We start from the raw sequence: 19,174 nt of genomic DNA, 5'->3' as shown, positions 1-19,174 counted from the left end.
TTTATTTGCCAACCAACCTCTTGATAATAAGAGACATATAAAGGGAAAAAATTTTCAGCCTGATCCAAAACTTTAGTAGCCCACATGAAGTTTTTAATGGTCAATCACTACTGTTTCCTACAGTGTGGTCCACCTGAGGTCTGGATCTGCTTGTTTTTAAGGTTTATAGTCTAAAACGAGCTTGAAAAACAGATGGACGGCATGGATATACTACAAATACATCAACGTGGTCCAACGGTCAGGGCCGCACCGTGTGGTATGAGGTGGGGGCCGCACCTAATCCGCTTCCTTAATTTCTCCCTCATCAGCTGCGCAATCCATCATTTTAATTCACAACCGTTGAAACGGACAACGTCCACGTGTACAGTGGACGAGGTGCCAGAAGTCTAGCAACGTGTGGCAGACGCACACAAAATCCCTACTCCCTCTCGCCCTCTCGACCCACCTATCTCATTTCTTCTCGGCTACAAAAGGCGAGTTCTTATCTTTTTCCTCTTTTCTGTCTCATGTCATCCATCTTCTCTGGCAAGAACGCAGAAGCTCACGACAGAGACTCAACGCCAGTCGCAGGCGAGAAAAAATAGGGTTAGGGTATACTTCTCCTTCTGCACAATGGGCGGAAAATCGGTAAGTCTTCAATCTCCAAAATCTCCGATTCCGTTGTGTTTTCATTAGATTTCGACGTAGATTATCTAAACTAGCTGCGAGCGATTGAAAAATAGGCTTCCTGTATGAGATCATGGTGTCGGATTACGATCCGGAGCAGACCGTAGGTTAGGGCAAGGGTTTCTTCTATTTGTAGAGGAGTTGATACGATTAGAGCCTGCAGTGTCGTGGAATTAGGGTTTTGTTCTGGGGTTCTGTCGAATTAAGGATTTTTGCTTGGGTTGGGGTTTTCTTTTTACGCGGTGTTTCCAGGGCCGGCTAAGGAGAATTTGTGGGATTCGGCTACGATTCGAGCTTGCGGTTTGTGGAGATTGGGGGTTTCGCGGATTGTGGTTTTTGTTGGAGATTAGGGTTTTGTTGAAGGGGAAATTGGTGAGAATCAGTGATTGTTGTGAGGATAATGTGTATACTGTGTGTTGTTCAGAAGTGGTCCCGCCGGGTCGCGACCATGCTTCCTTGGTTAGTAATTCCGTTGATTGGGCTCTGGGCGCTCTCTCAGCTGCTGCCGCCAGGGTTCCGTTTTGAGGTCACTTCTCCACGTCTGGCATGTGTTTTCGTGCTGCTTGTTACACTTTTCTGGTATGAGGTGTTGATGCCACAGCTGTCGGCTTGGCGTCTGCGTAGGAGCGCACGGCTCAGGGAGCAACGTCGGTTTGAAGCTATTGAGATGGAGAAGCTTCGGAAGACCGCCACTAGACGGTGCAGGAATTGCCTCACACCATACCGGGACCAGAACCCAGGTGGGGGCCGGTTCATGTGCTCGTACTGCGGGCATATTTCAAGGCGGCCGGTGTTGGACATGCAGGGTCCAGCCAGTTTGGGGATTACGAGTTCAGGGATTGGGAAAATATGGAATTCGAAGGTGTGGTCAGAGAATGGTTGGATATGTGGGCAGGATTGGTCAGAGAATGGGAACTGGGGCGGAGGGTCTTTTGTTGGGAAACCAGGTGGTCAATGGGGAAGAAATGGGGGTGCATTTTTTAGCGGCGATGACCGGTGCGTGGCGGAGAAATCTTATTCGGGTGTCGTTGTTTTTGCTTGTAAACTGTTGGCATCTTTTTTCTTGAGCATAAGGTGGCTGTGGAGAAAGATCTTTCGTGTCGGTTCCACGAGGGAAGATGCTTCATCAGATGCAGAACATAAAGGGTTGTTGTCAAAGAAAGGTGAGAATGGGGTTAATTTAAATGAGAGTAAAGGGGAAAAAGCCCGCCGGAAAGCTGAAGAGAAGAGACAAGCCAGGTTGGAAAGGGAGATGCTTGAGGAGGAAGAAAGAAAGCAGAGGGAAGAGGTTGCGAGGTTAGTGGAGGAACGCAGGAGATTGAGAGATGAAAAATTGGAGGCAGAAAAAGAACGTGGCAAGGGATCGACTCCTGATAGAGAAAGAGACAATAGGAGAGAAACAGAGAGGCGGCGACAGGAAAAGAGGAAGGAGAAAGACAAAGGTTCCAATAAAAGTAATTCTGACGGGGAAGAGCTTGAAAGGAAGGTCAATAGGGAAAGCGAAAGAAAGCGTGAGTTTGACAAGAGGAGTGAGATTGAAAGACGGGACCTTCAGAAAACCACAATGGAAAGTATCAGGCCACAGAGTTCGGAAATAGGGAATGGTATGAAAAATATATCGACTAATTTTAGCAGACCAAGTGGTGGTGGCAGCAGATACTTTGATCGGATGAAGGGTTCTTTCCTTTCTTCGTCTAAAGCTTTCAATGGAGCTACTTTTTTTGGGAGGGGTGCTCATGCTTCTGCTACTGCTGCTATGAAAGTGAATAGACCTTCTGGTTCTGGTGATCATGTCCAAACTTCTACCAGTAGGAGAGAGGTACTTTCCTCCGAACACATTGCAGGGAAATTTACTTCAAATGGGGATGACAAGCTTTCTGAGGCTGCTTCCCAACGGCCTGTAAGTTGCATTTGATACAACCTGCCACTGTTCTCATATTCTGTCTTTATTTTACTGCAGATTAGATTGCTATTCCTTTTAATTCTTTAACCTTTTCCTTGTAGGAGTATCATGGTAAGTAAACCTGACAAGCATATATTATGAGTGATGTATTATTCTCAATTAACTGTAGTGGGTTATGTATATGCTTTACTATTGATTGCTATTTTTCAGGTTGTGTCAGATCTGCAACCACAGCCAATTGCCCCAAAAAAAACGTGGCAGCAACTATTTACCCGTTCTTCAGCAGTTACTTCGTCCTTGGATGCAAATACCATGTCTCAACCAAGTCCAAATCACCAAACAGAAGCTCGGAGCCCGCAATTACCTGATCAAGCACCACCAAAGTATCACTTGGATAATCCAATCCAATTTGGGTTGCCGTTACCTTTCTCTCCCTTATGTACCACTTCAATTAGTAGCTCAGTATCTCCTCCTGCAGCTGGATCTGTCTTTCCTCTTGTTGGAAATCCTGCACATGATTTTATATCCGAAGATGCAGAGCTTTTTGAAGACCCATGTTATGTGCCTGATCCAGTTTCTTTGCTCGGGCCAGTTTCAGAATCACTTGATAACTTCCCACTGGACCTGGGGACTGGGTTTGTGTCAAGTTCAGGATTGGAAAGGTCTCATGTTCTCAAGAATGTGTCAGCTTCTACAGAAGTCAGCAAGCCTTCTCCTATTGAATCCCCAATGTCAAAACTGCGGGTTGCTGAAGAAAGGCATTTTACTTCCAGCCAACTGCCATGCACTCCAAGGTCCCGGGATCTACATGCTTCTTCAGATGAATCTGTTAATGCACATGAGCAAGGCACATGGCAGATGTGGGGTACGCCGCCACTTGGACCTGCCAGCTGGCTTTTGCCTCTAGGACAGAACAAAACAAACCAGGAAAATATTGTGCATCCTTCAACCCACAAGGCTATTGTATCACAGTTTCCAAAGGAGAACCAAGTCCTTCCTGGTGCTAGTTCTCCTCAGAATGCTCGTGTTGGTAATGACCAGAGTGGCGGGACATTTAGTCCTCTTGGTCCTGGCTCAAATGAAGCTGATCTGTGGCTACATAAAACTGTGTTGCAGCCATTGGTGGGTGATGGGGACAAACATTTCCCACCCCTTAACCTGAGGGAGGATATCTCACAGAATGAAATGACTTATGATGGTGTAAGAAAGGCAGGAGCTGGCCATCCATTTGAACAATCTCCAGGCAGTTGTTGGTCAAAGTAAGTCCACTGAGCAATTCTGAATTTTTTTCTATGATTCCCTTTTGTTGGGTATGGTCAAGCAAAGGTCATTTTGGAAGTGACTTTTGCTGTGATCAAGTGAAACTTTCTAAAAGCATTAACTGCTGCGGGTGTTGTTTTACTACACCAATCAGTAGCTTTCTCACCACACATAGTATTTCTACTATGATGTCTTTTGATTTCTGCTGGCTTTAAATATTCTCAGTAAAACTTGTCCTGGATATATTCTCATATGAAGATGACATCTGAACATGAGTTTACACACAACACACACACACACACACACATTGTCGTTTGTTTTACTTATTTAAATCCTTTTTGCAGCATTACCTTGTTGTGAGAATCTGACATGCTGATTAAATTTCTGAGTGCAATCTTTTAGAATCTTTTTTTTTTTTTTTTTTTTTTGGGTGGGGGAAATATTTTGTTTTTTGTTCGTTTCAGTCTTTTTCTGAATGCTGCTTTCAGGAATGTTGTTTACTAGATCAATTGTAGCTATTTGTTTTCACCGTTATGCTTCTTGTTTTTGTGTAGCCCCTTTGGGTTTATTCCTCAGAGTGATTTCTTTGGAATTTTTACTGATCAATTATTATTATTATTATTATTATTAAATTTTTTTTTTTTCCATTTGAAATTTAGATGTTTCTTCATGTTTTAGTAACTTTGCATATAAGCCCATTAGAGCTATGCATATAACCCACCTGTGTGGGTGCAATTTTAGGTTTTCTAGTCCATGCTAGATCCAACAGTTGGAATTGGCGATCCCTCATCTTATTAGGATAATAAGCCGAGTCTGTTGGTTTCTATAAGTTTTAACATAAATTCAGTAGAAATTTGGGCAGATATATTTCAATCTTCTTTGATAAGTAGCTTCAACTCTTCATCTTGTGTTCATGGGAATGTCTGCTGGTTCCCTGGATGATCACCTTGAAACTTGCCTCTCCCTTGTCCTGTAGTGATCCAAGAGAAGGAAGAAAACTTCAATAAGAAAATATTATGAAAAAAAGTAAAGAAAATGTAACCAAAAGAATTTGTGGCAAACTCACTGTGAGATTCTAAATGCTGAGGCAATAATTAAATATGTCAGAGAGATCCTACAGCAGCATTAGCTGGTGGAACACCATTGAGCGCAACCTAAAAGGAATAACTGAAATGGATGACGCTAAGGTCGAAACTTAGATATTCAAACTTCAAAGCTTCTTGTGATGCCTTTTTTTTTGTGGACATACCTGGATTATATTAGGGACTGCTTGGGAGCATGGATTTGGAAACCCCTGGATTTGGAATCCTCTCGTTGTGTTTGGCACCCTAGATTCAGAATCCCCTGTAATCCAAAAGTAGCTATGCATAGTATATTTACAGGGGTTTGAATTTAATTACCAAATCAATTAAATTCTGTAATATCTGCAGATTTTGTAATGACCAGTGTTTGCATTGTCGACGAAATGTCGATAATATCGGTGTCACTAGACTAGTGACACTGAAACCCCAATTTTTCGCTTCTCTCTGGATTATTGGCGATATCGTCGATAATTTTGGATTCTTTGCGACAAAATAGGTAAAAAGCAAAAAAAATTGAAAAAAAAACCTTTGATTTCGGTAATACCTGGTTGATGGTTGATTGGAACTCGGAAGAAAAGAATCTCGTGGGCAGCAATCGACAGCTCTCGTCTTCGATAGAGGTAAAGAAATCTGAAAATTTTCCTTTTCTTTGTTCGATTGGAAGATTGATGTCACAAATACATGATTTCGGCAAAAAATCAGGGATTTTGGGAGATTACCTTATTATTTTTCTTGGAGATAGGATTTTGAAACCCTCAATCGAAAATCCCCCCTCTTCGCCGAAAACCCCTTTTCACAGACGAAATCCCCACTTTTTTTTTTCTTTATTTTTTTTTTCCTTTTATGCTTCAGAACTATAGAAGTTGCGCGCATGGTGCGCTTCAGCGTACTGAGTAAACTCTCTGGGCCCACCGTAAATGTATATGATTTATCCACGCCGTCCATTCATTTTTCGAGTTCATTTTAGGGTTAAATTCCAAAATTAAAGCATATCCATAGCTCTAGTGGACCACACCACAAGAAACAATGAGAATAATGATTTTCACTGTTGAAACCTTCTTAGGGTCCACAGTGATGTTTATTTGTCATCAAACCTTTTTGTAAATATAAAAAGGCATGGATGAAGGGTTAAAATAAATATCAGCTTGATTCAAAATTTCTGTGGCCACTAAGAAGTTTTTAATTATACGCGTTCAATTCACACAGTTTCCTGTGGTGTGGTCCACTGAAGATTTGAATTTGGTTCATTTTTCGGATCACGCACTAAAATAAGCCGTTATATATGATGGACGGTGCAGATGTAAGGTACATACTTCATCATGGGTCCCACAGTTAGGGATCCACCGGAAGCAGATTGGCTGGTGTGCCTCACAGCAGCTATATAGCTGCTGTAGGTACGTGTCGTGCGAAGATGAGCACTGACGCTCCTCGAGCTCCAAGTTGTACGAATGGTTTAAAGGAGATCAAAGTTACATTGGCCCCTCAGTGATGTATTTATTATATCTAACACCGTTCATCTGTTTTTAGAGTTCATTTTAGAGCATTATCCAAAAAATGAATCATATCCAAAGATTATATGGACCACACCATAGATAGCAGCGGAGATAATGATTTTCACCGTTAAACAATTTGTAGGGCCCACCATAACGTTTATTTTGCATCCAATCTGTTCATAAAAACACATATCTGAATGAAGAGGAAGAACAATTTTCATATTGATCCAAAACTTCTGTGACCCCAAAAAGGGTTTCAATGGTAGACGTTCAATCCCCACTGGTTTTTGTAGTGTGGTACACTTGATAGTTATATCTATCTTATTTTTCGTCTCAAGCCTTAAGACGAGCTCGTCAAATGGATGGATGGTTTGGATATAACACATACCTCATGATCAGATCCACAGAACTTGTTGACGTCAATACAGCAGCTATATAGCTGGTGTGCGGTACACCAGCCAATCCGCTTCCGGATCCACCGACATTAGATTTTGGGATCCACACAAACCGCGCCAGAACGGAAGCGGATTGCGTACTGAGTAAACTTCGTGGGCCCATCGTAATTTACGTATTTGTTCAACTCTGTCCATCCATTTTATTAGATGATTTTAAGGCACAAGCCAAAAAATGAAGCATATCCAAAGCTTAGGTGGACCACACCACATGAAACTATGTGAATTGAATGTTTACCATTGAAAAATTCTTAGGGGCCACAAAAGTTTCGTATCAACATGATATTTCTGTTTTTTATTCATCCATGTCCATGTGATCTTATGAACAGTTTGGATGGCAAATAAACATCACTGGGCCCTAAGAAGATTTCAATGGTGGAAATCATTATTCCCACTGTTTCATATGGTGTGGTCAACTTGAGACTTAGATATACTTTATTTTTAGGCTTAAGTCATAAAATAAGATGGAAAAACAGATGCACAACATGGATAAACTAATCACATTCGGGATGGGCCCAACAGAGTTTACTTGGAATGATATACTACTTACATTTGCCTTACATGGATGGGAAAGGATTAGTTGTTACCCGGTAACAGCTCCGTGGGTGTTACTCTCACCGTGTCGAGCCCACCTCGATGTATTTTCTGTGTATCCATGTCGTTCATCTATTTTTACATCTCATTTTAGGAGGCGATCCCAAATCATAAGAAGATCCAAATCTCACGTGGACCATACCAATGGAAAAAGTGATGAATAATTATTAAAACCTATCCTTAGTCCACAATATTTTTGGATCAATCTAATCTTTCTACTTTCTCATCATCCAGATCTTCTTTACTTTATCAAGAAGCTGGATTGCAAATAAACATTATGAAAACTTTACGGTGGGCCCTTTCGAATTTTTGATGGTGAGGCACTCAATCACTATTATTTCCTATGGTGTGGTCCACTTGAGATTTATATATGCATAATTTTTTGGCACCCGGTCCTAAAATGGACTGTAGAAACAGTTGAATGGCATGGATATCCAACAAATTATCAAGGTGGGCCCCATGGTAGGGGTAACACCCACTAAGCTGTTAACTGCATAACACCTAATCCATTCCCAACTTAGATGGCTACCGACGGTGCGTAGCCAACGGCTATTGGATGGTGCTCTTTGAGCCCCACTATCATGTTTGTATTTTATCTATGCCGTTCGTTCATTTTTCTAGATCGTTTTAGGATAATTTAGAGTGGGCTACAAGCTTACAACACCCAATACTCATGTGGGCTACAACACTTGAATTTCGAGTTTTAAGATAATTTTACACCTTTATTTGGCCTAATCAAGTGTTTTATTTGATATAATTCAATGATATATAGTGAAAATGTGACGGCCCACTTGATGGATGGGGTGGATTTAATGTTTGTCCCAACTCCCAAGTAGGATCAACATTCTACATTACCGTTAAGAAAAATACATTTAATTTTTTAATTCATTTACTTCTACATGTATTACTTATTATATGTTAACTGCATTATATAAACTTATTTTGGTTATTATTAGAGTAATTTCTTATGGCAACGTATGTTTTTTGGGCCCCATTAAATGAAAACTTATTATTTAATGCATTTTTTTACCAATTTTTAATTCCTAAATATGCAAATATGTGTATTTAGGCTTGTCTTGAAGTTTCATTAAAAAATTTCACCGTTATCCCCATGTTTTCGCATTTTTCTTTGCATTTCCAGTTATCGGCGATAACGATATTATATCTTTATCTCTGGCTAGCGAAACTTGTAGCGATACTGACAACTCGAACCCTGGTAAATGGTAATGACCAAATTGCCCATGTAGGAGTTGAGCCAACAATTTTCTCTTGATCTATTAAGAAAGAAGAAGAAGAACACGGGAAACACATTTCCTAGATAAGATGAATGGTCTATCCCCCCATGGCGCATTTGTTGGGGAATTTCCTTCTCTAGGAAAATAAGAGAATGAGAAGAAAGAAACTAATTATTATTATTATTATTTTTTTTTTGAGGGGTAGCCAAAAATAAAGAAAACTAATATAAATTAGATGATGAGGCATCATCGCATATGATACTGCTTGGAAGAAACCCCCCAAGAACTTCCAAACTGCTACACAGGCCATCAACAAACTCCTTTTGCACTCTAGCCCGTTCAATGACCTAATGCTTTGCCTTCATGAATATTGATGCCGATGAACATGAAGAGCCAAAATAATAAGCTGCCATAGACATCCTCTTGCAACTCTTGCAGCTGCCATGCTAAGCTCGAAACTAGTTCCCCATCGATTGGGGCATTTACCCATTCCACATCGAAAACTTGAATTTCCTCCATATCTCTGAAGCAAAGGAGCAATGCACGAACAAATGGTCCACTGTTTCAGCGTCACAAAATGCAAACCTCTCTAGACTATAGGTAACTCCTTAAAGGCCCTACAAATTTCCCTAGTTTCAACTACCAATTAACCAACCTCCACAGGTAACAACTTGAAGAGGACGCCCAAGTTAAGATTTCCCCTCAATAACAATCTGGGTGAGGCCATACTCGGCCGCTTCTTTAATCCCAGCTCATAGGACTTGATTTTTTCCTCATTAGAGTCCTCTCCAATCAGCATAGTGTAAACCCTACTAACAGCCCTCGCTGATACGGTACAGTCTGTATTGGCTGATATGGCCTTGTAATGGCTGTTTTTTAATTTTTGAGTGAAACTAAAAAATATTGGAAAAATTATGAAAAAAATGTGGGGATCCCAAATGTCTTTTTTGGTTTTGTACATGCATTTGATGGTGTAACAAGCCATTCTTTGATAAAAATGTTGTCCATCGGACCACCTGTTTTAAGGTGAGTACTAAGTACCCGAATGACTCTAAATTCTTGTATGTAATACTCTAAATATCTAATATCAATACCTAAGATCATAAATCCACATTTGATTAATAATGATGACACAATTACTAAAACCACAAGTCACAAGTATAATATATGATAAACAAATACCAATAAAGTGATGCCAAAGTGTCAAACACAATTACACAAATGCAGATGAAAATAAGTAAATTCATGCCATCTGTTGGATTCACCCTACTAATGCATATCCTTAATCCATATACACCATTTCACTAAATAAATTTGAAGAAAAATAAAAAAATCGGATGAATAGTGTTTTCCTGAATTGGGTATACTTGGACAACATGAAAAGGCAAGCATTTTTTGAAATCCATGGGATTAATCCCACCAATTCATATACACCATTTCCCTCAACAAATTTGAGGGAAAAAAAAGGATGGATAGTGCACAATTGCTATTCTTCTTGCTAAGAGCCTTGATTTTCACAAGTCAATTAAACAAGCCCCAATTGAACACAAAACAAGCTTGGTTTGGTAGATTGCGGCCTCGTCGCGGTGGTGGTTATATAGATGAATTTGTCAACAAGTCTGTCGTATATATTATGGTCTTTTAACGATTCTCCCTCTTCTGGTTTAAGTTTGAGATAAGGGTCTATTGGTGCATCAACCGGTTTGGCACCAACATCCTTGTCTCATCCAACAAGTCACAAATATATTTTGACACCGATTTATTTCTATTCTTAATCTTGCCACTTTAATATTTTGACACCGATTTATTTCTATTCTTGATCTTGCCACTTCAATGTCCAAAAAATACTGAAGAAGACCAAGATATTTGATTTGAAAGTGAGTTTGAAGATATGACTTCAACTTTTCAATACCCTCCAAGTCATCATCAGTCATTATAATATCATCCACAAACACAACGAGAATTATATAGCTAGAGGTAAGAGTGCTTTGAAAAAATCGAGTGATCTACTTTACTCCTTATTAATCCAAATGATACAACCATGGTTATTGCTTTAACTCATATATAGATTTTTCTAACCTGCATACTTTAGACGACTCCCCTTGAGCAACATATCCAGGAGGTTGCTCCATGTAGACTTCTTCGTGTAGATTGCCATGTAGGAACACATTCTTTACATCTAACTGAAAGAGAGGCCAATCATATTTTGCAACTATTGATATAACAACACGAACCGAATTGAGCTTAGCTACTGGTGAAAACATGTCTATATAATCTACTCCATAAATCTGACTATACCCCTTAGTGAACAACCGAGCTTTGTAATGATCAATTGATCCATGAGGCATGAACTTAACTGTACATCCATCTACTCTTGACTAGAGTCTTACCCGAAGGAAGACCAGTCGACTTCTAGGTATCATCGGAGTACATGACCTCCATCTCTTCGCCCATAGCTCTTTTCCAATTTTCATTCGACAATACTTCCTGGATTGACTTAGGAATGGATATAGCAGACAAGGTTAGGGCAAACTTACGAAATTTGTGGACAATAGGTAAATGTAACGAAATTGGAGATAAAATGAGTAATGCAAGAATGCTTACCTTTTCGGACTGCAATAGGAAGATCATTGGCAACCTCAAGAGACTCGGAAGAACTAAGAACCGTAGTAGGTGCAATAGTCAATTATGTGGACTGAAGAAGAATAGTCCATAATGCATGGTCTTTTTTCATTTTTCTGTCATAAGTTTGCGTGAAATCCCTCTCAGGTGGATACAATAGACAAGGTAAGAGTAGACTCATGATATTTTGTGGACAAATAGGTAAAGGTGACAAAATTGGAGATAGAATGAGTAACGTAAGAACATTTCCCTTTTCGGACCATAATATGAAGATCATTGGCAACCTCAGTAGGTGTAGTAGTCAACTATGAATGTGGATTGAAGAGTAATAGTCTGTAATGCATGATCTTAATTTTTTTTTTTCGATAATAAGTTTGCGTGAAATCCTTCTGAGGTGGCGGTGGCATCTCAATGTCAAATTATGAAGGAAATACATTTGGCAAGGGAATTTATAGATGTGGCTTCGATGGTATGCTCATCTTTAATGTAGAATGGAAACTTTTAAATGAAGGGAACATCAAGAGTAAGAAAATGCTTCTTAGGAGTGAGAGAATAACATCGATAACCCTTTCGAGTACACGGGAATATTCTAGAAAAAATACACTTAGCTGAATGAGGCACGATGATAGAACCAAACATTTTGGGAGGAACATGAAAAATTGGTTGATCATGAAACATTAGAGAGAGCAATGTTTTGCCAAGTAAAACTGATGAAGGCATCCCATTTATCAAATGAAACGTAATAAGAATTGCATCACCTCAGAAGAATTATGAAACATTCATTTCTAACAACAAGGCTTGAGCAACTTCTATTATTGTGCTCAACCACCCCATTTTGTTGGGGTATATAGGCACAAGAGGTCTAACGAATAATACCTTGACTTTGTAAGTTCGAAAATCCCGAGATTGAATTTAAGGGCATTATATGACCTAAACATACATAAAAATTCTGAAATACATGAAAGACTTTCAACCTATTCTTTATTAGATATAACCATGTCATCCCAGAGTAATCATCAATGAAGAGAACAAAGTTGAAAGTACTTAAAACCTAACAAACTAGGAACTCGAGCCGGTCCTCACACATCACTATGGGCTAAATTAAACCGAACATCATTTCTTGAATCAATTCTAGATGGAAAGTGGACTATAATGTTTATCTGGCTCGCATTATTCACACTCTAACTTTAACACCTAGGGAAGTGATGGAATGAGAGCTAGTAGATTCTGAAGAGACGAATGTACAAAACGACGATGCTCTTAAATTGTTGAATCCGTAGGAATCACTATCACACTTATTGATTATCTCTCCAAATGGTGCAGATCATTCCTCTCACGACCTCCACTTTGCCCATCTTGAGGTCCTGAAAGACACTGTAAGAAGGAAAGAAGGGCATAGAACAATTCAAAGACCCTATTAGTTTACTTATAAATAAAAGCTGAATGGAAATCTGGGTGCATATAGAACTGACGACATCAAGACTGATGCATTAGGCTGAGCAGTAGCAACTCTAATGACATTAAATGATGCAAAATCAACTAAAGTAACCGACATAGTTGATGAAACACAATAAAGGAAGAAAAGAGTTTGGTTATCATAGGTATGGTTGGACGCCCCAGAGTTAATGATCCAGGAGGAGGTAGAAGATGACAAGAGGGATGCTTTATTTGACTGAGGCAAGCATCTGTAGAGTTGAAGGGGGCATTGTTGGATGTATAGCCGCTAGAAGATATAATACGTGCATATTCCTTCCGTGATAGTGAAACATTGATTTGATCACTACCGGGATTGGATGAAGTAAGAGTAGTGGGTCTACTATTAGAAGGGAGCGGATTGGATACTGAACGCTTCAGTAGCCAAAATGCTACTGAAGTGACGTGGCAAAACGCATTGGTTGAATACCAACGGGCTGTTCTCTTACAATGAATGCTCCTCCGTTGGAGATCCGTTAGCCGATCTTTCTTCGTTTTAAAATCATCAATTTAGATCTCATACACATGTTTCATATTTACATGTGTGCCTGCGAATGTTTATGTGCTGCTCTACACGCGTGTGGACATAATATCCTCATTCCTTGTGTGTGGACAATTGAGGCCCCTGCATTGACGATCCAGACCGTTGATTAACGGGCCACCACCATGAATGGGGGTTCCCTAGAAGACCTTAACATTGAACTATCTTAACCCTTCTATCAATGACCTAAAAATAGACGGCTAAGAAGAAAACACGTCCCATTTGAATCAAAAGTCCCAATCTATGAATTGACAGCAAATCGTCTTTCTATTATGCATATCAATGTGTGGATCCTCACCCGTGAGCCCACTTTTCCATATCAATGTTGTGTATCCTCCACTCAGTGTATCCACCTTTACATGCATGCATGCCAATATTCACCGTCCAAATCATATCTCTATGGACCATTCAAACTCTCTTAACAATTTGGTCTGATCAATAAGATTTTTTAGAGATGATCCATCCATAGTGGGATTCATGATTTGGACGGTCTGAAATTGGTGTGGATGTATGCCACGTGTACGACTAATGAGTTGCAATAGTACAGTGATTTGCGACAAACACACGTTGTAAGGAGAGTGTTTGATTTAGGTGATTGATAGAAGGCAAGAACCATATCCCAATGGATGGAGTATAAGTTGGAAATCATATAGATATTGACCGTCCAAATCATATCCCCGTGGATGGAGCATATCCTAGAAATCACACAGATCAAACTCTCTTAACAATTTGGTCCGATCAATGAGACTTTTGAGAGATGATATAGAATGGTGGATCAATGATTTGGACGGTCTAAGATTGACATCAAGTGGGTAATGTTGATGGCAAGAAGGAGAGGGAGGGTAAGAAAATTGAGAGTGAAGAAAAAAAAAAAAACCTGAAAATGGAGTTTACCCATATGTGGTCGAGTGCGTATACGGCTGAAACTGAGAAAGATCGGCTAACGGATCTCTAACGGAGGAGCATTCATTGCAAGGGAACAGCCCGTTGGTATTCAACCAATGGTGTTTTGCCACGTCACTTCAGCAGCCTTTTGGCTACTGAAGCGTTCAGTATCCAATCCGCTCCCCTATTGGAAGAAGCATCTTCCACCACAAAGGCTTGATTAAGCCTTGGGTGTTTTCCATGAAGATCCCAACAAAAGTCCAGATAATTTGTCAGGCTATAATGAGTATATGTACAATTTCCTCTACCATCACGACCACCTTTACCTCTTCCTGGGAATCTACCAGCTCTGCCACCACGTCCAATACGCTTACCACACCCAACACGCTTACCAACTAGAATAAACAGATGAAGAGGCCATTGTAGTTTTATTAGATGCATTAACATGAATATTATTGAATTCATTTGCCAGAGAGACTTTTCGAAGCCTTGCATAAACCTCTGCCAGTAAAGGAATGGAAACTCCTCCCGAAATCTGATTCTTTGTTGATTGATATTCTTTGGCAGTCTTGACAATAGTTTAGCCACTTTCATATCTTTCCATCGCTATGTAACGAGGGTGACATTTGAGGTAATTGGATGAGATATGGAAAGCTCTTTCCACATTTCAATCGGTTTTGCAAAGTAAACACCAAGGACCTTATCTCCCTTTTGAAAAGGGAAGATCTCTTCGTATAACTAATACACTCAAGATATACTTTGTTATGAGGAGTGCATCTTCCTCACAATATCCAAGACATCTTTTGCTATGTTGAAGAGCACCAAATTAGGACTCACCTCAGACTCCATGCCATTTCACAACCAAGATTGAATTTGGGTGTCCTCATGCATCCATTATTTGTATCTAGAATTAGATTTCTCTGATCCATGAGGAACATATCCTTTTCGTGGGCTAAGAGGAATATCTCAACTGACTTGGCCCATAGAAGATAATTTTTTCCATTTAACTTCATAGAAGTTATTGATGCATTGAAGGAGGGTGTTGGCATTTCCTTAAGCGATGAGGAACCAACAACTACACTTTTGGGCTCCATAGACATTCCACAATCAATTTACTTAAACAACAAGAAATGCTGACCTTAGAGGAAAATCCACACACAACTACACATCTAAAATAACATAACACAGTTTTTTGTTCCATTATCACCCTAATCCATGTCAACACCATTCCTGCATTGAACACAATGATGAGAATATTTTACCAAAAAAGAACAATTGCTTCCGCACAATGCAACCAACATAAATGAATAATTTTAAACATCACCTCATGAGAAATTAGTAAGCCTTTATTATCCGTCAAGGCATCTATGCTCCTTTTTGTGAGTGTTCTCTTCGACTTGAAGAATAACGTAGAAAATAACATGTTTTCTGCACAAAAGAACAACAGAATGTGCTTCCCTTAAGATGCAATCAGTCCCCTACACTTTTAGAAGGCCACCCAAACTAGATCCAGCAACTTGGGGCGGAATGGGAGGGATTATGAGGCTTGAACCACTTCTAGAACGGCTTTGATGCCATGTAGATTTGTATAGACATGGGAAAAAGCAGAAAAGAAGAGAAAAGAAGAAAGAAAGAGAGAAGGAAGATGGAAAGAGGAAAAAGAGGAGATTAGGTTACATGCTTCACTCCCTCTCCTTTATATTTAAGTGATAAAAAGCAAATATGACAAAACTATCCCTAATACAAATATCACTATGTTTAACATAATGCAAGACCAAAATGACTAAGCAACAAGTGGGCTGTAGGCCCATAAACATATCCAAGTGGGACATAGGCCCATACCCATAACCGTTAACACCTTGCATGAAAGATTCTCCTTTCCCAGTATGTCCGTCTACACTGCCGAGCATCCATCTTGACTCCTGTCCAAAACGCCATATCCACTTCCTTGAAAAGCGATTAATTCATCAACTTGTGACTTGATCCAATCTTTAAAGGAAAACTTTGTGACTTGATCCAAATGTCAAAGAAAAAAATAGTGACTTAGTCCCTCGTTAGTAGGTTTGCAAACCTCTTTCCATTCCAACGAATGATATTTTTGACTGTCATATGACCCGTAGCCATACAAAATCTTTTTCTATTTTTTCCAACTTTTGGATAATGATCACGGGACAATTAAATAATAACGTAAAATAAATCAGCATGGCCAACACAATGGCCTTGATTAGAGTCGAACACCCACCAAAAGAAAAATATTTCCTTCATACTGACAATCTTCTTTGCACCTTTTTAATCATAGGTTCCCGCAAACTTTTAACAGCTTTTCTAAGACAGTGACCCATGGTAGTGTTCCACCCCCACGACATTCGCCAATGCAGTCACATATATACCCTCCATCTTAACTTTGCTATTTGAAAAATTGATATTCAGACTACATCTGGAAACATCTCAATAAGCATTTAAGGTCAGCTACTTGATGAGCACTTGCAACACAAAATCAACGTGCTGTTCAGGAATTGAATATGAGTAATTTCGAGATCTGACTGATTTACTTTGACCCCCTTATTAGACCTTGTTGATTTGCTTTTTCCAAAATTTCGAGAGCTTATGCCATTATCACGAGGAGATGGTGAATCCCCCAATCATAATCCCTTAGATCCCCCAAATAAGGTATTCAATAATGGTAACGATGGCCATAATGGGTTGGCCGTTACGATGTAGGTTGTAATGGTCTTTTGATTAATTACCACCCTCCCCCCCGACACACACACACACACACACACACACACAGAGGCAACTCTTTATGAATGCCCCTTGGGATGGAAAAATGATGGTTCCTAATGAGCTTCATAGTCTAGAAGATTTTATGCGGATTGCTATTATGGCTTATCGATAAATCAAACAAATTTCCAGATCCTTTTTTTTTTTTTTTTTTTTTTTTTTTGTGGAATAAGGGCAATCGAGGAGTCACCCATTTCCTTGCCATAGAACTCCTTGAGTAAAAGTCATTGATGAATTCCATCACCTCTCCTTTTAGATCTTCCTAGAACACCAAAAGAAAGCTAAAGTAAAGTGGTCTAGCCCAGGACCTTATCCTTTCAGTGAATTTCTTCTCTTTATGTTTTAGGGAGAATATATATATATATATTTCTTCTCTTTAGTTTTAGCAGAGTTATAAATATGGAGGTTTTTACCTGAAAATTCCTATGAGTTCATGATATTCCAAAAATGACCTTAGACTTTTCATATTTACCAAAACATCCTTGGAACTGTGCGGGTAGTGGGTGAAAAGTCTAATATACCCTTACAACGATATATGCGGAACAAAAACCTTGCTGTTTCAGAAGGAAATTAGGACTACAAAAACTGGATGCTATATGGATCTTAACTTAATGTGTTTCCAAAATCCAATTCGATCACCAGTTAATAAACCCAATTTTAGGTGTAGGTCTTAAAAACTAGTCATTTGTGATTCAGGTGGACCATACGATTAGAAATAGTGTACAGGGTGATGCCCACCCTCCAAATTGTTTCCCTTGGTGTGGCCCACTTGAATCACGAATTTTCACGACTTTTGGGCCCTGGGTCTTAAATGTTCTTTTGGCATCTAATGGTTTGAGTGGATTTCACATAATCATCATGGTGGGCTCTATAAAGTATTAACGGTGGATGTCTCTCTCACGATTGTTTCCTTTGGTTTGGTCCATCAGAATCATAGGTCAACCTGATTTTTTGGTTGTGAGCCTAAAGTAGGATTACACATCTAATAGTGCGAGTGGATTTCAAATACACATCACAGTGGGCCTTGCCAAAAATCAGCGGCGGTCCCCCAGGACAAGATTTCCGTAAGTGAGTTGCATCACCTGCTCCGGAGATATCGTGTGGCATGACAAGGCCAAGCTCGAGGCCCACCGTGACATGTGTTTTATCTACTCCGTCCCTCCATTTTTTCCAGGTCATTTTAGGGCATGTGCCCAAAAATGATGTAGATCCAAAGCTCAAGTGGACTACACCACAAAAAATAGTGGGGGATTGAACACCCACCATTGAAACCTTCCTGGGGCCCTCGTGATGTTTTATTTGCCATCCAAAATGTTCATAATATCACATAGACTTGGATGAAGGGAAAACACAAAAAAAAGCTTGATCTAGAACTTCTATGGCCCTTAAGAAGTTTTCAACGGTGGGCGTTCAATCCCCACTTTTTTCTTTGGTGTGGTCCACTAGAGCTTTGGATCTGTATTTATGTCTGATCTTGTGCACTAAAATGAGCTAGCAAAGATGGATGGTGTAGATAAAACACATACATCATGGTGGGTCCCATAGAGCTTTGGCAGGATCGTGACATGGGAATATCCGTGGGGGTGGGTGCTGCAGGCAATCGACTTTCCATCGCATGTTATAAAAAAATTATGGAATGCACACCCGAGTGGTATGTGAAATCCACTAGAATCATTAAACGTGTAATCCCATGTTAGGCCCTAGTCCAAAAAATCAGCCTGACCTGTGATTCAGATGGGCCACACCAAAGGGAACGGTTGGGAGAGAGATGCCCACCGTTGATATTTTACCAGGCCTAACTTTATGATCATGTGAAATCCACTTGAACCATTTGATGCCACAAAAACATTTAGACCTAGGGCCCAAAAATCAAGACAATCTGTGATTTAGGCGGGCCACACCGAGGGAAATAGTTTGGAGGGTTGGTGTCGCCCTATACACCATTTTCAATTGCTTGGTCTAGCTGAATAACAGATGGGGATGAGTTTTGAGCCCTACACTTAAAAATGTGTCACATGCTTGATGGTCGGAGTGGATTTAGAAAATGGGTCCCACTCCATGCGGCCAACCCCTTCGTTGTCATCCAAGCTCTTTACAAGTCTTAGTTGGCAGGAGACCATCGGGATGAGAGCGGATTCGGTGGTGACGGCTCTCCATGTTAGAGGATATAGATGAGAATGGATGGGT

At 39.9% G+C, this 19,174-nt stretch overlaps 1 protein-coding gene across 2 annotated transcripts in view; it reads left to right on the top strand.

Moving 5' to 3' along the window:
* Nucleotides 1-447: 447 nt before the first annotated feature.
* The window catches only part of LOC131253562 (stress response protein nst1-like), a 33,353-nt gene continuing 14,626 nt past the window's right edge, over nt 448-19,174 (top strand). The window contains exons 1-2 of one of the 2 annotated variants that reach the window (XM_058254600.1): nt 448-2,566; nt 2,780-3,828. In XM_058254600.1, coding sequence (XP_058110583.1) covers nt 1,067-2,566; nt 2,780-3,828 — 2,549 coding nt within the window. In that variant the 5' untranslated portion in view covers nt 448-1,066. The remainder of the gene's footprint in view (nt 2,567-2,779; nt 3,829-19,174) is intronic. The other variant, XM_058254599.1, reaches the window with a different exon arrangement.

This window comes from Magnolia sinica, chromosome 8 (genome assembly GCF_029962835.1).
Source record: "Magnolia sinica isolate HGM2019 chromosome 8, MsV1, whole genome shotgun sequence".
NCBI classification, from domain to species: Eukaryota; Viridiplantae; Streptophyta; class Magnoliopsida; order Magnoliales; family Magnoliaceae; genus Magnolia; species Magnolia sinica.
This window is presented reverse-complemented; position numbering and strand designations above follow the sequence as displayed.